The 21,595-nt window shown below is 36.0% G+C and overlaps 1 protein-coding gene across 14 annotated transcripts in view; it reads right to left on the minus strand.

Annotated features, from left to right (window-relative positions):
- SCMH1 (Scm polycomb group protein homolog 1) overlaps window positions 1-21,595 on the minus strand; it is a 178,164-nt gene that overhangs the window by 130,724 nt on the left and 25,845 nt on the right. For 8 of the 14 annotated variants that reach the window (XM_063103800.1, XM_063103794.1, XM_063103801.1 and 5 more), the window contains exons 2-4: window positions 7,753-7,882; window positions 802-867; window positions 309-332 (exon numbers count right to left, since the gene is read on the minus strand). In XM_063103800.1, coding sequence (XP_062959870.1) covers window positions 309-332; window positions 802-867; window positions 7,753-7,765 — 103 coding nt within the window. In that variant the 5' untranslated portion in view covers window positions 7,766-7,882. Of the gene's footprint in view, window positions 1-308; window positions 333-801; window positions 868-7,752; window positions 7,883-8,451; window positions 8,479-15,342; window positions 15,389-17,023; window positions 17,105-21,595 lie in introns of those variants that run through there. The other 6 variants (XM_063103788.1, XM_063103790.1, XM_063103789.1 and 3 more) reach the window with 5 other exon arrangements.

The raw sequence follows: 21,595 nt of genomic DNA on the forward strand, positions 1-21,595 counted from the left end.
TTGGATTCAGTGAATTAAGAAGTTACTTCCAGTTTGGTTCAGTTCCCATTCCTCCCTGCACGCAATGTAATTAACCACATCCTCTCCCTTTCTGTTAGCCTGGTCTGTGGCCTCCTGACAAGGAGGACTTGACAAGACAACTGAGATGAATCACATGGGTTAATTAGGCAGACAAGAGCACAGGATTCACTGGTTTATGAGATATAGATACATGGAAGTCTTTTCCTAGTTGATTAAAACTGGTTCCAATGTAATCCCTGGGTTAGTAATTATTCTTATTCAACAGAAACGCAAGAAAAATATCTTACCTAGCTCCGGGATGTCAGCAGCTTCTATTAAAGAAAAAAATGTTATAGTGTAAGTTATCATGACAAACATACCAAAATGATAGAAAGGTGAAATTCTGGAGTAAAATAGGGGCTTGAGAGTTTGTCTAGTCCAATTCTCTCATTTTAAAACATACTGAGTTTATTAGTAATAGTTATGGAAGCACACTACCCAATTTATTTTGCCTTATTCCCATGCCTAAACTCATAAAAACTATGGAAATCCAGAGAAGCTAAGCAACTGGGCCTAAAGCTATGAAGCTAATTTGAAATTATTTATACTCAGAACTTAAGTTTTCTGGTCTCCAGCTCAAAACAAAACATTGCTTTTGACAGACCACCTCTAAAAATGGTAATATTTGCTTTTTCTTTAACAGAGAATTGACTGTAAACTCAGACCTCTAAGAACAAAGGTTTTATGGTAAGAGATACCAAATAAAAAGTTTACATGCTAAATAGAGTTTTTTTTCCTTACCTTGATATTGGGATGCAGAATCTGACAGGTGACCATATTTGTGTTTTCTATCATTCCAATCTATTACTGCAGGAAAAGAGAAAATAGTCATGTGTAAAGAAAATACAAGATTTAATACTTCTCCAATTTGGCAGTATGTATTAATAGTTTTTAATAAAGAAATTCACTTCTGAGATTCTATTCTAAGGAAATAATCCAAAATAGAGAAAAAAGGTCTTATTTAAAAAGCTTTAGCACTGTTTATAATAAGAAAAAGGGCGGAAGAAACACCTAAATGTTCAAAACAGAAGGCTGATTAAGATTTGACAATACAATCACTTGACAAAGTATTTTGCACCTGTTAAATTTTTACAAAGGCTAAAGAACAAAAGGGAAAATGTTTAATTTACAATGTTAATAGGTAAAATATGGGAACAAAAATTACATTCATGAAAAATCAAAACCAGGTAAAAAACAGAACAATGAGCACCCCTACTATGGGCTGAATTGTGTCCTTTATAATTTCATGTTGAAGTCCTTATTCCATAGTACCTCAGACTGTGACTATATTTGGAGACAGAGTCTTTAAAAAGGTAATTAAGTAAAAATAAGATCATTACAGTGGCTCCTAATTCAAAATAACTTATAAGAAAAGGAAATTTGGACATAGACAAGTACAGAGAAAAGACGACGTAAAGACATAGGGAGAAGGTGGCCATCCATATGACAAGGAGAGATTCCTCAGAGGAAACAAACATTGCTGACACCTTGATCTTGGACTTCTAGCCTCCAGAACTGTGAAAAAATTAATTTATGTTGTTTAAACCACCATGTCTGTGGTCTTTGTTATAGCAGCCCTAACAAACTAACACAACTCCCCAAAATTATCCCTAGAAAAAGACGGAAGTAAACATGGAAATATAAACAATTGGTTGTCTTTGGGTGGTGGTACTGGGTTCCTCCCTTTCTACTTTCTAATCATATATATTTTCAAATTTTTTTATAAAGAGGATACATTACTATACAACGGGAATGTATTTTCCTTGTTTGAAAATTTAGATTCATCTACTGACTCTACCACTTTCTCACCCATTGTGTCTTCACTTCTCTTCTTACCCAGCTCAGATTCCAAGGTCTTTCATTAAAATCATTCCCTGATACCCTTAAATCCCTCCCACTGTTTTTTTGTCAAATTTGCCTAGTTTGTTTCTAGAAGAGATTAACATTTGAATCTGTAGACTGAGAAAAGAAGTTTGCTTTCAACAGTGTTGGTAGGCATCATCCAATCCACTGAGGGCTCAATCATCCAATCCACTGAGGGCTCAAATAGAACGAAAAGGTTGGACGAAGGGCAAATTCTCTTTGGTTTCTTTAGCTGGGACACCCATCTCCTGCCCTTAAGCACTGGAGCTCCACCTCGGACTCCAGGACTTACACCAGCGCCCTCCCCCTTCCTCACTGGTTTGCAGGCCTCTAGACCCTGAGTGGGAGTTACACCATCAACTCCCCTGGTTCTTAGGCCTTCAGACTTGGACTAAATTCACCAGTTTAGAGACAGAACATTATGAGACTTAGCCTCCATAATCACGTGAGCCAACTCTCATAATAAATCCATCCATCTGTCATTGTCTTATTGTTTCTGTTTCTCTTACAGAGTCAAAGTGAGCATTTAAAACATAAAACTGATCATGTCATTAATCTGCTTAAGGACCTCCAATAGCCTCCCACTGAGTTAAGGGTGCTTTACAAAGCCATGCAGGATCTGGCTCCTGCCACTTCTGTAATCTTGTCTGTTATGACTTCTCCATTTTCCATTACACTCAGCCACATTGGCCAGTGTCCCACTCCACGTGTTTGCCTTCTCTCCTAGTTTGATGTCCCCAGTCTTTCTAGAATCTGGCCATGTCTGTCTCCTCCAAATCATTAATAGAGATTAGAAACTAGATCAGGCTTAAAACTTACTGACAGAGACAAAAGGTATTAGGGGATCATAATTAAATTTAAGCTTAAAATTGTTCACAATTTTTTATAATTAGAAAGTATGTATTCTTAAAAATTAAGCATTATATATGTATATATATTCCATTTATATACAAGCTTTTAGTTGTATATTGTTTAAGGATGAGCTACCAGTATACAAAAAACTGATTCAAGGAAGCCATGATAAATAGAAACCAGACTACAAGAACATCAATAAAACAATATTCAAAAGCAATCAAGGGCCAGCCCCGTGGCTCACTCAGGAGAGTGCGGTGCTGGTAGCGCTGAGGCCGCGGGTTCGGATCCTGTATAGGGATGGCACTGGCTGAGCGTGGTGCTGAGGGTTGCGATCCCCTTATCAATCAAAAAAAAAAAAAAAAAAAAAAAAGGAATCAATGCAATTTCAAAAAAAAAATTCCAGTGAAAAGAAAGAACAAAAGCCAGACTCAATGGTGAGGCAAAATGAACAAAATAACAAACAATTGGGCAGAAAGGCATCAAATAAGGTTGAACTCAAGACAATGAAAAAGTAACTTCTGAGGAGAAATATTTTGAACTCCCGGCACAAACTAGAGGAACCTTGAAAATAGCACACAAGGAAGAAAAGGAGGGAACGGCTACATTACAAAATTTATAAAGTATTGCCATAAAAAACTCAGTGTATTAAGTAACTGCCACTGTATCACTTCCTAAATAAAGAGAATACAGTATCTAATAGAATTTCACACATAAAAAAAGAAGCTAGTCACCTAAAATTTTTCAAAGCATTCTAAGAATAATGGCCATGTTTTAGAGTATATTATGATATGTAATTACTATTTAACAACCAGTTTTATTCCTTTTCCCTGGACAGTATCTTTCTTCTCTTATAAATAATCCCTATCCCAGTTAGCAGTAACAAATCAGAAACTTGGAATTCCCCTTAATTCTCTGCTCTCTGTTGCCATCCAAATCCTATCAGTTATCCAATTCTATCAGTCCCACCTCTAAAATGACCGCTTCCTCTGCTCTGCTGCTATTCTGAGTTAAAAATTTCATTATCTCTCACCTTGACCAATAAAAAGTTACTTAATTCCTGTGTCTAGTCTCACTCCTTTCCAATCCATACATCAGCATTATTTTTCTAAAATATGGATAAAACATGTCACTGTCACAATTAAGTCTTCAAGGATCAAGCCCTAAAATGTATTCAAACCTATCCAAACACACAATATGCCTTCATACCTCTGGACCTATTTCTTTTCTCTATTTAGAAGATTCCTATTTATTTTTCAAGGTACAGGACAAACGTTATAGCTTTCTGGTAACACCCCCAAGCAGAGTACTAGCTATACTTCCTACCTTTATGCCTGTCACAGTGTCGGAGCTAACTACTACTAAGCCATTTTGTATTCCTGGATCTTGGCACACAGCAAGCAGTCAAAAAGAAAAACAAAACATGCAAAAGTTTGTCTTTCTACCAAACTCAGAAACAGTTATGCAATAAGAGAAATCAGAAACAGTTATGCAATAAGAGAAAAATTATACATATTAAGAAGTCAATATTTCAATGCGTGTTCTCATCAAAACAACTGTGACAGAGTTCTTTGATATTTACATATAGAAGCAACTAAGGTTAGATATCAATTATTCATGTTAATGAAGAATAACAAAACAGATAATCTAAAACTGCAGGTAATATAAAAGTTATTTATATTTAGTTTTAGAATATGTTATTTTTTTCCACTACAGATTCACTATTTGAATTATGCTTTACCTATGCTAATATTAAAAATGAAACTGCTACTGTTAAATGGGTACAGATTTCAGTTTTGCAAGATGAAAAAAGTTCTAGAGATGGATGATGGTGATGGTTGCACAACAATATGAATGTCCTTAATGTCACTGAACTGTACACTTAAAAACTGTTAAAGTGGTAGATTTTATGTTCTGTATATTTATTAAAATTTTTTAAATTAATTAATTTTAAAAAGTGAACTTGAATTTCTGGGATGTCAGGGTGGAAGCAAGCTCAGTGGCTGCTGCACTGTTTCCATTTCAAATTCAACTTATACCTACAATTACCATAACACCAGGCCCAGTGTCAGGCATTTTCATAGTTTTGGGGGCTTTTTCGGTGGCTGGTCAGTATGAGGTTCCAAACTGTTGTGATTGGTGTTATGATTTTTTTTCCCTAGTGGCTGGCTGGTACAGCATTTTCACATATATCATTTCAATATTATCAATATCTTTTTACAGATGAGGAATCTGGGGCTCAGTAAGTTTAAGTGCCATGGAAGGGAAGGATTGGTCAGGCAACAGCAATGAAAGACAGATAGTAATTGTCCACAAAGAGTGTAAATCCACAAATAAAAAACTGAATTAAAGTAATGCCCTAAAGCCTGCTTATGTAGATTAATTCATTCAATGAATATTCATTATCTGCTATTTGTCAGTCATTATTCTAGGCACTGAAGATATATCACCGAACAAAACAGATAAAAAAAAAATCCCTGCTTCAGCTTACATACTACTGGGGTGCTCACCAGAGATTTCACAAAATGTGGTCTTTTTTGATTGCATTTGAAAAAGCATTAATTCCAGGGAGGCAGATGTGAGAGAGACTTTCTGGCAATGGAAACTGTCCCGTGGAAGATGGATTATTCATCCCCTAAAATGTATAAGCAGAAATGCTGGATGACCATTTGTCACCCAAAATGGCTGAAACTTTTCCAACCTGAGAGAGAACTCATGGGTTAGAAAGGGAGTGAACTAGATAAACTTCTAAGATCCTATTCAACTTTGAAATTCTTTACTAAGTACCAAACAATATTATGGGGGCTGAGAGAGCAGCAATGTACCCAAATCTTGTGTGTGTGTATTCCTGTTTGAGCACATGTATATATCCTGATTACGAACTATTTATCAGTATAGATTACATCTTATTCTTATTCTTTGTATTTCACATATCTAGGTCAATGAAACAAATGAAAAAATGCAATGTCATAGATTTAAAAAGCAGTGGATCATTTCCTACCACACTCTAACCAACTGAGCTAACAGGCCAGCCCCCTATTAAATCTTGTTCAATTTGACATTCAAATTCCATTTCCAACTTACTATTTATAAAATAACCCTCTAAACCATTGTTATTTCCATACTGAAATTACACTCATTTGTATTTTAAGCAAAAATTCTTTGACTACATATAGGTTCCAGCCCTGTGCTAGGTTTCAAAAAATAATAAGGAACTCTCTCTTCAGTCTAGAAAAGTGAGAAAGATACACAAATAAATGTGATAAAGTATTATAGATGCTACATTAAAAGTAGGTATGAAGGCTCAGAAGGAAGAGGAGAGGGAAGGAGCCAGTTAAGGAATGGGAAGAGAAGGCTTTATGGAAAAGATGACATTTGAATTGAGTCTTGGGGATGGTGCAATGAGAAAAATATACCACAGAGAGGGAATAATGTAAAGAAAGAAATGATGCCATAAAGTACTATATTAGAGCTGCTCTGTCCTATATGGTAGCTACTAGCCACATGAAGCTATTGAGCACTTGAGATGTGACCAAGGAAGTGAATACTTAATCTTGTATAATTTGTATTAATTTAAATTTTAAAAACTAAACTCAGTGCTCAGTGCAGTTACTGAGAAAACTTTTAGGTATATTTGGAACAAAACTGGGTATGTGAATCTACTTTTTCAACTACAAACTTTTTGAAATCTAAATACAGATCAAGTATTTCTGATAAAACTTAGTATCTGAATTGAGATGTGCTATAAGTGTAAACCACACACCAGATTTCTAAGATTTTTTCATTATATATTTTTATATTGGTTACATTTCAAAATAATATTTTAGATATGCTAGATTAAATAAAATATATTATTAAGTTAATTTCCCTTCCCTTTTTTTTTGGCAGCTGGCCAGTACAGGGATCTGAACCCTTGACCTTGGTGTTACCAGCACCATGCTCTAATCATGTGAACTAATTGGCCAGTCCACCCCTGTTTCTTTTTACTTTTTAAAGTGTGGCTACTGGAAAATTTTAAACTGTCTATGTGGTTTGCATTGTATTTCTACTGGACAGTGCCATGCTGGACAACTACAGTTCAGTGTGGTGGGGCATAAGGCATATAAGAGTGTGTGATAAGAAAAGTAAAAAGTGGTCAATATCAGTGGCCATATTTTTTACTATAATGGAGAAAGCAGATCTACAATAAACAAGAAGAAGCCAATGGGCAGAGGAGAGCAGAGGTGAGAGATGGAGGAGTGAATATACTAATGGCTTATGGGTCCTTGGTTATAGAGGCCCAATCCATTCTTTATTTTCATGTGGCTTGGTTGTTCAACTTCCCTAGTAGTTAAAAGAATCCTAACTATTTCAGATGTCATGGCAGAACAGGCTTTCGAGAAACTATAACAATTTCAGTGTCAAGTAAAAGAGCAAGCTTGACTTATTCCCATACAAATCATCGCTAAGCAAAGAATAAAAAAGGGATAAGACATAGTGAACTAGAATCCTATGCTTAAACATAAAGAAATTTTCTCTTTTTTTGATAAGATTCCTAGTTTCCATAAAACTCAAATATGATTTAGAATCTAGATCCTGATGTTTATTTTTTTCCCTAATAAATTCAACCGATACTATTAAAAAGTCACTATAAAAATGGCAAGCATATCTTCCAGAAATGGCTATAAGTTTTAGTGACACTTAAGTAGGATAAAGTGTCTAGCATTATACCTAATTCAGAGAACAAATACATTAAATAATAGGTTTTTCTTTCTTTCCTTCCTTAATAATAATCTCTAACATGGCCAAACTTTAAAAAGCAAAACATCCAATCCCTTCTCCCAACCTGGAATATTCGTACTAATGACAAAAATAACATCATGGCTATAAAGAAAAGGACAATGAGGTGTCTCATTAGTAATGAGGAATTCTTAAATTCAGTCTTTGCTAGGTCTCTTTAACCCTCTTACCTCAAGGATAGGGTAAAAAGATACTTACCACTAGGCTGCATAGTCAATGGACTCAAAACCGGTCAAGGAGTTAAGAGGTTTGAGATTTATCCCTGGTTCCACCAACACCTTGCTCTGACCTCTGACAAGTCAGTTTCTCTGTATGTTAATTCCTCCATCTGTAAAATGAGGGAGGACACTTATTACCCTGTAAAGTTCTAAGACCTTTAATTATTAACAAATTAGGCTACATTATAAGAAAAGTAGACATTTAGATACAAATTTTTTGCTATTCGACTATCTCAGGGAAGGTACATTACAGCAAGTACCACAGGTTTGATTTAACTAAGCCTCTATATTCATAGAAATAAAGAATACAGATATTTGCTACATTTGTTTCCATCCAAACATTGAATATAAACATAGTTCCAACTAACCAGGTTAAGTATGAAAATCAAAAGATATTAAAAACCCATTAACATGGTATTATGGACTGAACTGTATTCCCCTGCCCCCCAAATTCCCATGTCATATGTTGAAGCCCTCACCCCCAATGTGACTGTATTTGAAGACAGGGCTTTTAAGGAGGTAATTAAAGTTAAATGAAGTCATAAGGATGGGGCCCTAATCTGACAGAATTGGTATATTTAAAAAGGGAGGAAAAGACACAAGAAATATCTCCCTCCTGTCCACAGCAAAAGGACACAGAGAGAAGATTCCATCTGCAAACCAAGGAGAGATACCTCACCAAAAGTCAGTCTTGCTGGCATCTTGATCTTGAACTTCCAGCCTCCAGAACTGTAGCAATATAAATTTTTATTGTTTAAGCCACTCAGTCTGTGTATTTTATTACAGCAGCCCAAGCACATGGTCACAGAACTAATGAGACTGTCCAATTCTTTGAGGGTATTTTGGTTCCCCTAAAGAATTTTCACTCTTCTTCCTTTACCATAGTCTGAGTGGTGGTAAAGTAAAACAAAAACAAAGTAAAAGCAAAATGAAAAATACTGAATTTGAAATTAAAATTTTATCCTCGTTTGAATCTCAAGTCTATTTCCCCTTAAAGACTATTTTCTCTTTAAGACGTTAGGCAAGTTAAAAAAAAAAAAGACTTTAGGCAAGTAAGTTAACTACACTGAACCCCATTTTTCTTATCAGTAAAATGGGAATGATTACCCTAATGTTACTTGTTTCACTGCGTTGTTGTAAAGAACAACTGAAAAAATACCTTTAAAAGTGTATAATGCGGGCCTGCCTGTGGCTCACTCGGGAGAGTGCGGTGCTGATAACACCAAGGCCACGGGTTCAGATCCCATACAGGGATGGTCGGTTTGCTCACTGGGTGAGCGTGGTGCTGACAACACCAAGTCAAGGGTTAAGATCCCCTTACCGGTCATCTTTTTTTTTAAAAAAAAGTTTATAATGCAGATAAAGATTATTAAAAAAATATTGCCGTTCACTACCTTTCTCACAGAAAAAACTCAGATCCTGAGTAATACAATTTACTCATAAAAAGGACATTATAATGTCCTGTTACTAGCTCCTGAAGATTCTACTGTTTATAATCTGAGTAGCTACTCTACAGAATATCTGCTAAAATTACTTCTACTTTTAGCTTCCTTTCACTGTTGACTGGGAACTTTAAAAGTTATGGTAATACTATCTTCTCGGGGGAAGTGAAAATGCCTGTATTTATTCCAAAAAACAGTAATTAAGGCTGGCTGGTTAGCTCAGTTGGTTAGAATGCAGTGTTGCAACACCAAGGTCAAGGGTTCGGATCCCTGTACCAGCCAGCCACCAAAAAACAAAACTAAACAAAAGACGCCTATGACACTAAGGAGCTGGAAGAAGAAAAGTAATCTGAATCATCAAAATGGATGTTCAGAGCCCTGAAACATTAAGAGAACAGTCTCTGAAACACCCTAGAAAATAAATCCTCTTTGATTTCTGAGAAAAGAGCAGAGACCACTAATATCTAAAGCAGTGCTGTCCAGCATTCTGTGATAACAAAAATGTTCTATATCCAATTTGTTCAATGGGTAGACATTAGCCACACGTGGCTACTCAGCACTTGAAACGTGCTACGGCATTTTAAATTGTATTTAACTTTTATTAAATTTAAATAGACACATGTAGCTAGTGGCTACTATACTTGATAGTGCAGATCTAGAGAAGGTAAAGATTCTGATTTTTCTGGAAATCCATGAAGGAAGGATAATATGTAGCAGAAAAAGCTACAAGGTCATAAAAGCATTCTTTCAAAATGTAATAAAACAATCACAACAGGCCACTTCTTGAAGCAAGAAGAAGTGGAAAGAATTCTTTGTACAGTAGGATATTAAGAAAAAATTCAGTTATAAATTATCACTCATATTAATAATAACATTATTAACATTATATAGCTATCATTTTTTATGATTTTATTTTTATCATTCTGTGTGTCAGATATTGTGCTAAGTATTTCAATGACACCATCTTACTGAATCTTCACGACTTAGCATGGTATCATTACCCCTTTTTACCAATGAGGAAATGATATGCAGAAAGGTTGAGTAACTTTATAAAAGATTACAGTAGAAAAGCCAGAATTGGAACCCTAACTATGCTCTTAACTAAACTGCCTCCTGTCCATGCCATCCCCCTCCCTCCAAAAAACTCACAAAAAGAGACTCTACAAATGCTTCAACCATGAAATAGTACAGCTTGGGGAGAACTATAACCATACGTAAATGTGGATATTCTACTTGTTTAGTACAAAGAAAACTGAAGCACTGATGGTTATTAGCTTCATCTGGACATTAGGCATAGTGTGGGATTTAAAGAGGTAAAACTAGACTAAATGTAGGATGTCCATAGGTACCATGTTTTAAACATTCATAGTGCTTGGAAAATAAAGAGAAATAATTAAGGTTTGCATGCACGAGTAGGGAGGGAGGAATGCTTCCTCCAGAAATGGAAATTGGAAAACAGAAAAAAAGACACATAGAATGTAATTTTGAAAACTCGTTAAGAAAACAGAGAACTCTTTCAGTGTTAGTTAAACCATAATCCTATGCCAATGTGCACAGAGATCAAAATGGAAAAGCTGGGAGCAGAACACCTGCTCACTGTGGTCATTGAGGACAAGCTACAAGGAGACAGGAGACAGAGAACTGGTCTGGGATGTGCCACTTATCAGCCACTCTCTCTTATTAGCAAGTATTCCTAGTGCCTCTCAGCTGATTCTCTCCCTCCAGCTCTTCTTCATTGACTTTTATTTTATTCAGAGATATGTGTGATGGGATATAATATTCCACCAGGATGACCTGCCAGAAGAGTGGGTAGGAGAAGCAAACTAGGTGATCCCTTTCTCAAAGAGAGCAATAAATTCTGTCTCTTCAACATAGCAGATGTGAACAAAGAAGATGGGGAGGATTTCTCCTTGGTCATTGTCCCTCCCTACACTTGCTTTGTAGTAAATACACATCTCTGTGTGTGCATACAGAGAGAAGAACCCCAGAGAACATCAATATTTCCTTTAGCAAGCAAGGCAGCTAGTAATGAATGGCTAATGAAAATGCAGAGAAGGCCTGACTCTCTTTGTCCTACAGTTGGTCCTAGTAGACTTCAATTACTTATAATGTTTATGCTTTCAAAAGACTTACAAGGTGTAATCCAGAGCATTAGAGAAGCTGATGCTTTTCAGTATGCTTCTGGTTCATGCTTCTTGAACAGAGTAGTTTAGTGGTTCCAATTGTGTCACATCATACTTCCTTGCAGACATATATGGATCTGATGTCATGAAATAAGTAATGCTGTATCATCATTATCATCATTCCATGCAGTATTTGAAATAAAGGAGATGACAGTCCTGCATACTCTACTCTCTGCCAGTCACAACACATTGGAGGTACAGTTTTATGTTCAAATCTAGGTCTTATACTCTTAAATGAGATACAGGCGCACAATCTCATTTAAAGGAAAGGAACAAGAAGAGTGAGGGTTTAAGAAACTAGGGAAGTTTAACCAGGAGAAGAGAAGACTCAGGGGAAACACAAGAGCTGTTTGAAAATATCTGGAGGGTTCTCATGCAGAGAAGAGATGAGATTTGTTCTACTTGTTCAATATGACCCCCAGGGAGAGAACTAGGACTAGTGAGTGGAAGCTACAGGTAGATAGGCACATTACTAGGAAGAACTTTCTAGTCAGAGGTATACAAAAGTGAAATAAGCTCTCTGAGAAAGAAAAGTGTGAATTTGCCATCACTGAGGTGTAGAAGTAGAAGTAAGATAAATTCTTGGTGAATATATTAAATCATTGGGACGAAGAGGGAGGCTGGACTGGGTAACCTTTAAAGTCACTTCCAAATACAAGATTCCAAATCTGAGTCCTTGTTTTATCATTACAAACAACACTGTGACGTCAAGTTTTACAGTATGGACAGTGTGTGTGTGTGTGTGTGTGTGTGTGTGTGTGTGTGTGTGTGTGTGTGTGTGTGTGTGTGTGTGTGTGTGTGTGTGTGTGTGTGTGTGTGTGTGTGTGTGTGTGTGTGTGTGTGTGTGTGTGTGTGTGTGTGTGTGTACAATTCCAATTTTCTCCCTTAAGGCTTACAGAAGTAGGATATGTGGGCAGAAGAAATAACATCCTCTTTTGCTGCTGCTGCTGCTGCTGCTGCTGCTTCTTTCCCTTCTGCTGCTTCATCTACCATTTACTGGCACTGTGGTAGGAACTTTTTACATGCTATCTCTAAGGTCCCTTTTAAGTTCTATCATATTGTGAGTCTATGTGGCAATAACAGCAAGGTTCAGCTGACTTATTTCCTTCGTATCTACTACAACAATTTGGCAGATAGTCTGAATCTCTTCCTTCCTTGAAATAATGAATAATGTGTGCCTGCTTTATTTTACACAGTAAATACAGTCCCGAAAAGTTAAGTGTAAATGAAATTTTTTTTATAAGAAAGTATATTTTGAGTATGTCAAGATGGTTAGTTAGTTAAAAGGAATCTTTATAAAAATAAGTTCAATGTTTATTGCAAAGTAATGTTTTATAAATTTGGATTTTATATATTGGATTTTGTCTTATATCACTTTGTCCAACACTCAAGTTAACCATGTCAAAGTCACATTGGAGCCTTTTCCTTTGTGCTTGGTAATCCGTCTGCTGGTATAACACAGAAGTATAGGTTTGGAAGGAATGTTAAAAGTCATTTAGTTTAATGTCTCCTCCTCCCTGTCTCCAACCAACCCAGCCAATGAGACTCTTCTTTCTAACATTCCTACAAAATCTTTGCTTACACTTCCAGTGATAAAGATCCCACCCCTCCTCAGGAAGTTCCTTTTATTCTTGGCAGTGGATCTGGACCTTAGGAAAGTGATTCTTAATATTTTTTCTATCTTAATAACCCTGAGGGAATCCCGGCACACTTCCAAGAGTAACAATTGTTTTGTATACAACCAAACTTTTTTTTTTTTTTTTTTTAAAGTTTTATTTTGTCAATATACATTGTGGCTGATTATTGCTCCCCATCACCAAAACCTCCCTCCCTTCTCCCTCCCCCCTCCCCCCCAACAATGTCCTTTCTGTTTGCTTGTCGTATCAACTTCAAGTAGTTGTGGTTGTTATATCTTCTCCCCCCCCCCCCCGGTTTTTGTGTGTGTGTGTGTGTGTGAATCTATATATTAATTTTTAGCTCCCACCAATAAGTGAGAACATACCAAACTTTTAAGAGAGGTTCTCTCTAAAGAGCAAGATGGTGATGGCAGGGCAACTTTCCCTTTTTACCTGGTATACTTCTGTGGCAAAATTTTCATAGTTCATATGTATTACTTTAACATACATACAATATACATACTTTTTTTAAAAAAGTGGTCCAAAGAGATAATTTTTTACCATAGCAGTCATACAAAGTTAAAGAGGAATCAGCACCCTTAAAGAGACAAAACAGAATGAGAGAAAATGGTGTGTATCATGATTTGAAACCTCCACTAATTGTAATATGCTTGAGGTGCAGGTGAGTATGTTTTTGGGGGCAGTGTTGGTTGAATGCTCCCTGACTCCTTAAAAGTCACTTCTAATCTCAATCTCGATTGGGTATGACAGTTCTTCAGGTATTTTAAGACAGTTTTCATGTGTGCAAGGAAGTTAACTGCTTTCTGGTCTTATCTTCTGGTCTTAAGGTTAAACTCAGTGACTGACTGTATAACATGTCTCATTGTATAATGTTATCTGCCTCCTTTTGCCTCCCATTTTGCCTAATCCATAGTACAATCTTCTAACTGGACGTTCTGCCTTCCAACATTACTCTTCTATGATCTGTTCATTTTCTCTTTACCATGTGGGATTGGCACATTTCCTAATTACTTGGACTAAGTACCTTACTCTGAGCTTAAGGATATTTTTGCCAAATATCTCCAGATTTCCCTTCCTCTATTATGAAGACTCTGTAGCCAGACTGCCTGGGTTCAGATTTGGTTTTATCACTTACTAGTTGTATAACCTCAGTGTATTAGTCCGTTTTGTGTTGCTATAACAGAATACTTGGAACTGGCTGATTTATAAAGAAAAACGACATTTATTGCTTACAGTTTCTGAGGCTGGGAAGTCCAAAGTCCATTTGGTGGTGGTGATAGTGATCCAGGGGTCTCACATTGCAAGACGGTGGAAGCAGAAAAAGCAAGAGAGAGAGAGAGAAAGACAGGCTCTTCTCTTCTTTTAAAGCCCCAGAACCATGCCCCTGACCACCATTTTTAATCCATTCATGACTGCACGATCCTACAACCCAATCACCTCTTCAAGGCCCCACCTTACAATTATCATAATAGAATTTCCCACAGTCTTCACAGTCACAGCAGGGGCTAAGTTCCTAATACATAAAACTTGGGGGACACAACACAAGCTTCAATGGGTTTGGGGGGACATAATTCAATCCACTACACTTGGCTAAGTAACTTAATCCCCTGTTCCTCAGTTTTCTCATTAGCCAAAATAAAGATAATAACAGCAATGATCTCATATAGTTGTGAGGATATACATACATACATATATACACACACATATATATATTCATATGATATATATATATATACACGTATATATATATCACTTAGAACAGCACCTGGCACATAGTAGATACTCAATCAATATTAATTTGTACTGTTGCTTCCTTCTCCATAATCACCATTGCCTCCTACTAGTGAGAACACTATTTTACTATAGGCCCAGGGTGTGTACTTGACAATTTCTTCACAATAGATTTCTGTGTTCCCTATTTCTCAATCCAAACAAAACAATTCTTATTTATTTATTTACCTTTTTTTAAATTGGTTATGAATATTCATGGGGTACTAAGCAAATTGTCACACTCGTGCCTAAGATGTGATGGCCAGATACATCCTGGCAGCATGCTCATTACCACAAATTGCAAAAACAATTCTTAACATTTCATGTCTTCAACATAGCTCTCTGACAAACTGGATAAAAGTGGAACTTTCTTACCAAGCATACCTACTACCATAGCCAGTTTTCATTGTGTTATGATGCACACTCATGCTTCATCAATTCATGTTCCTCTTCTTTACATACCTCTGTTCAAAACCCATCTCCTAAAACAGAGGTTGGAAAACCTTTTCTGTAAAGGGCCAGATAGTAAACATCTTACGTTTTATGGGACATGTGGTCTCTGCTGCAACTGCTCAACTCTGCCACTGTAGCATGAAAAGAGCCACAGATAACACATTAACAAATGAACATAGCAATGTTCCAATAAAACTTCATTTACAAAAGCAGGTAGCAGATGGGATTTGGCCTGTGGGTCATAGTTTGCTAACCCCTGACCTAGAAGGAATTGTTCCCTAAATAACTCTACCTGGCTCTGATCATTCTACTTTTCTATCTCAAGTATACACTACATTGTTTTACCTATATTTATAAGCTTCTAGGTATTCTCATGCGGTCAGTCTCCCGCTTAGAATAGTGTATAAATCCTTTAAGGAAAGAGTTGTAACTGTTATTCATTAAACAAAATGTACCTAAGCCTAGTAATAATGTGTGGTGTTAAGGACACAAAGACAAATAAGGCCCAGCCCATGCTGACAAAGAACTCACAGATTTGTAGGAGATAAAGCAGTTCAAATATACAATCATAATGTGATTTTTGCTGTAATGGAGATTTGCTATACAAAGTACTCTGGGAAAACAGGAGGCAATGATTAACTTTGGGGAGCTGAGGAAAGCTTTGCAGAGATGAAGTTGAGCTAGGATTGTTGGAAGAAAAATGAATAGAAATTTTACAAAGAGAATATAGCACAAAGATACTAAGGCATGGAAATTGCTGTGGATAACAGTGTGTGTGGATAACAGGTAGCCGTTTATTATAAGAGGAAAGGGATAGGGTAAGCTACAGAGAAAACAGTAACTGTGTGAGATGAGGCTAGAAAAGTAGGTGGGAAGCAATTTGTGAAAAACCATCTTTGCCATACTAAGACAATGGTATATGATATATTGAGGACTTTGGCATCATCCTAAAAATTGTAAGTTAGATATTCAATGTCAAGATCTGATTTATTAACAATATTTATAACCATAAAGGGGTTTTAATGCTTTTTCATAGCCTTTTACATACATTATTTCCAATGTTTATATAGCTTACATACTTTCATGTCTACTAAATTCTGATACTGATCACGAACTTGTGATGTAGTGAAAAGGATAAGATTTAGAGGCAAAAGATCTAGTACTAAGTTTGCAGTTAAGAGTAACAAGATTGTGGTTTGTTTGTGTTTTGGTGATACCAGTTACAAGATTTTAAATAAGTCACTTAATCTGTCACTGTGTCCATAAAACTGGATTAACAACAGTACCTACCTTCACAATATTATTGTGAAGACTACATGAGGAGCCCTAGGGTGATAATAGCTAATAATATTGTATTGTATATTTCAAGATAACCAAAAAAGAGAATCTTGAATGTTATAACCACAAAGAAATGATAAATGTTTAGGTGATAGATATGCTAACTATACTGATTAGAACATTATACAATATATTCATGTACTGAAACAACAAGCTGTACCCCACAAACATGTACAATAAAAAAATTAGAATTTTCAAAAATGGTAAAAAAAAAAAAAGACTATATGCAATAAGTATGTGAAGAGTACTTTGCAAACTATAGAGATGTATAAACGACACATGGGATTTGTTAAAACTTCAGGATAAATTGGCAGGAAAAGATGAAACTTTTTATTCACTCTAATTGTTTTTTTGTGACACATACGTTCATACACAGTCTAACAGAGGATAACTCTCTTTTTCTACTATATATAACTACAGGTTCTGACCTTTCCAAGGATCTGATTTTTGCATGGTACCATCAGCTATACCAAGGAGGAAATCGTTCTTCCTTAGCATGATGAAGAAATCTAGAAGCAAAAGATAGAAAAAAATAGAAATGTGAACTATGTAGATCAGAGGAGGGCAATTAGGTTTTCATTTGAGGAAGCCAGCAGGCCGGATACCCAGACAAGGCTTCCCAAAGGCAGCAATTTGGTTAGGTTTCCAATTTCCAGGATCCTTCCCTCAGCTTTGTGGGTTCAGAAACCTGATTCTCTTCAAAAGGAAATACTCTTGAGGGAAGATCTATAGGTTATCAAACAATGATGGATAAACTAGAATACTAACTTATTAACTTACTATAAGAAATAAAACTGCCATGTGACCTAAAATATTCACTGATGTATGACCAAGGCCATTCAACTCTATAGATGCATCTACACAGAAATCCAAATGAGAACCAGAAGATTTCTTGGGCTGTCTGGAACCAGCGTAAAGGGAGTTATTTGTGTTAACTCAGAGGCTGGCAAACCTTTTCTATAAAAGGCCAGACAGTAAATATTTTCAGCTTAGGTGGCCATGTGGTCTCTGCTGTAACTTCTCCATTCTTCTGTTGTAGTATGAAAGTAGACATAGACAATACAGAAATGAATGGGCACAGCTGTGTTCCAATAAAACTATAATTTCAAAAACAGGCAAAAGCCCTTATGAATATTGATGCGAAAATCCTCAAAAAAATATTAGCAAACCAAAATCAGCAGCATAGTAACAAGATTATTATGCACAATTACCAAGTGGAATTTATGCTCAGAATGCAAGGATAGTTCAACATATGAAAATCAAACAATGTAAATAGAATGAAGTACCAAAAAAACCCTCACATGATAATCTCAATTGACATAGAGAAAGCATTCAACAAAATTTAACATGCTTTCATAATTAAAAAATAAACTAAGAATAAAAGGAAACTTCCTCAGCATAATAAAGGCCATATATGAAAAGCCCACAGGTAATGTTACACTCAGTGATGAAAGACTGAAAGCCCTTCCCCCTAAAATCAGGAACAAGACAAGGATGGTCACTTTTTTCCACTTCTTTTAAACATGGTACTGGAAGTTCTAGCCAGAGAAATTATGCAAGAAAAAGAAATTAAAGGCATCCAAATTTAAAAGGAAGAAGTAAAATGATCTCTGTTCATATGTAGAAAACCCTAAAGATTCTACAAAAAAGCAGTTAGAGCTAATAAATGAATTCAGCAAAGCTGCAGGATACAAAGGCAACACACAAAAATCAGTTGCATTTTTACACACTATCAATGGAAAATCTGAAAAATAAATTAAGAAAATAATTCCATTTAAAATAGTATCAAAAAGAATAAAATACTTAAGAATAAATTTACCCAAGGAGGCAAAAGACTTATACACTGGGAAAGTATAAAACATTGCTGAAAGAAATTAAAAATGACATAGGTAAATGGAAAGACATCCTGTGTTCATGGATTAGAAGACTAATATTGTTAAGATGACAATACTACCCAAAGCAATGTACAGATTCAATGCAATCCCTATCAAAATTCCAATGATGTTTTTGCACAAATAGAAAGTAATCCTAAAATTCATATGGAATCTTAAGTGATCCCAAATAGGTCAAACAATCTTGAAAAAGAAGAACAAAGTTGTAGGACTCACACTTCCTGATTCCAAAGCTCACTACAAAGCTACAACAATCAAAACAGTGTGGTACTGGCATAAGGACAGACATATAGACAAATAGAATACAATAGATAGCCCAAAAATAAACCCTCACATACACGGTCAATTGATTTTCGATGAAGGTGCCAAGACCATTTAATGGGAAAAGATACTCTTTTCAACAAATAGTGCAAATAGTGCTGGGAAAACTGGATATCCACATGCAAAATAATGAAGTTGAACCCATATCTTAAACCATATACAAAAAAATTAACTCAAAAGCATCGAAGACCTAAACATAAGAGCTAAAACTATAACACTCTTAGAAGAAAACACAGGGGAAAATCATCATCACGTTGGATTTGGCAATGATTCTTGGATATGACACCTAAAGCACAGGCAACAAAAGAGAAAATAGATAAGATGGACTTCAACAAAACAAAAAACTTTTGTGCATCAAAGGTCATTGTCATGAGTTAAAAGACAACCCACACAATGGGAGAAAATATTTGCAAATCATATAGCTGATAACAAATTAATATCTAGAATACATAAAGAACTCCTATAGTTCAACAACAACCAAAAAACCCAAACAACCCAATTCAAAGATGGGCAAAAGACCTGAATAGACATTTATCCAAAGAAGTGTACAGATGGCCAATTAGCACATGAAAAGGTGCTCAAGATCACTAAGCATTAGGAAAATGCAAATCAAAGGCACAACAACATACCACTTCACAATCACTAGAATGGCTGTCAAAAAAAAAAAAAATTAAATAACAAGTGTTGGCTGGGATGTGGAGAAATTTGAACACTCATGCATTGCTGGGGAGAATGTAAAATGGTACAGCTGCTGTGGAAAACAGTTTGGTGGTTATGGAGGTTAATTCTAGGTATTAACTTGATTGGATTAAGCAACACCAAGAAACCTGATAAAGCTATCTTTTTGGATGTGCCCATGAGGGTGTTTCCAGAAGAAATTAGCACAGGAGCCTGAGTGGACTGGGTAGAAAAGATCTACCCTCAATGTGGACGGGAATCATTCAATCTGCTGGAGCTAGGATACACTCTTCTCTCCTATTCATGGACATCAGAGCTCAAGACTCTTCAGCTTTGGGTTCCAGGACTTACACCAACGGTACCATTGGCTTCCCTGGGTTTGAGGCCTTCAGACTTGGACTGAGCCACACTGCCAGCATCCAGTTTGCAGATGGCCTATTGTGAGACTTCTCTTCATAAATACGTGAGCTAATTGCCCTAATAAATCCCCTCTCACACATTTATAACATACCTATTGATTCTGTCTCTCTGGAGAACCCTAATACAATGCTTCTTCAAAAAGTTAAATATCGATTATCTTATGATCCAGCAATTCCATTCCTAGATACATACCCAAAAGAATTGAAAGCAACATCTCAAACTAATACTTGTGCACCAATGTTAACAACAGCATGATTCATAACAGCCAAAGGGAGGAAACAATTCAAGTGTCCATCAGCAAATAAATAGATAAACAAAATGTGGTATATATATACACAACGGAATAATATTCAGCATAAAAAGGAATGAAATTCTGATACATGCTACAACATAAATGAACCTTTATAAGCATCATGCTAAGTGAAGAAGCCAGACACAAAAGGACAAATATCATATGATTCCACTTATACTGGGTACCTAGAATAGGCAAATTTATAGAGATAGAAAATAGAATAAAGTTTACCAGACATAGCTGAGGTGGGGAGAGATATTACTGAACGGTTACAGAGTTTCTATTTAGGATGATGAAGAAGTCTGGAGATGGATAGTGGTCAAGGCTATACAACATTGTAAATGTACTTAATGCCTTAAAATGGCAATTTTAAGTCAGGTATGCTTATTTTTCCACAATTTAAAATAATAGGCAACAAGTGGATATGCATCAGGGTTTGATAGCCTCATTCAACCATCTCACAACAGGCACACAAAAGGCTTCACAGGGACTTTCAAGAAATTCAGCCCTCAAGTCATAGTATATTCCCTTTCCTGGCTAGTTCTAGATGTAAACCTCCATCAATTTTATTTATGACTTCCCATTTAGCATTTCTAAGCTGAATATACTCTGGTAAACACATTCTTTTTCTGGATAATGTTACCATCAATATATAGTATGTGGTACAGGAGGGCTTTGGTTTTGAATACCAGCTGTCACTAGTTATGTAAACTTGGACAAGTTACTAAAGGTCTCTGGTCCTCAATTTCTGAATCTTTAAAATGGAAATAATAGTGCATACTCCAAAGGGTTTGTGAGGGTTGAATGGCATTATCTATTCTAATGAACCAATATAAATAAGTGTCTGATATATAGGAAGTGTTTCCCCACCTCCCTAACCTTTTACCATATTACTGATCACTGATGAAGTCACAGTCAGTTCTTTGTCTCTTGGCTCCACCTGCATTCATGTGATCATCACCACAGCTCTTTGTGATTTAGAGGAACTTGCTAGCATCTCTATCAGAGACTTTCTCTCAAAAGTCAATGTCCAAAAGACCAAAAGAAAATGTGGACAAATTCATTTTCTGCCTACCTCACAAACCAGAAGCCTCTCTTTTACAGGATTCCACCCTCCCTGAGGGCAAAGACGGTCACAGGCTTATTTTACATCCCACACATTGCCTAGCAGTACCTAGCAGAAGAAATAACTCTCAATTATTAAAATTGAATTTTCAAGAATTCTTTTTTATATCAGGATCTTGCATAAATTTTCAACTATACAAGTCTACTTCTATACTTGTAGTACAAAAACAATAACATAAAAACATTAAGCATGGTTCTCTTTCAGTGAACCAAAATAAAAAAATTCCAAGCAAAGGTTCCAAGCAAAAAATGTAGGTGCTACAAGGTGTGAT

The sequence above is a fragment of the Cynocephalus volans genome, chromosome 8 (genome assembly GCF_027409185.1).
Source record: "Cynocephalus volans isolate mCynVol1 chromosome 8, mCynVol1.pri, whole genome shotgun sequence".
Taxonomy (NCBI): domain Eukaryota; kingdom Metazoa; phylum Chordata; class Mammalia; order Dermoptera; family Cynocephalidae; genus Cynocephalus; species Cynocephalus volans.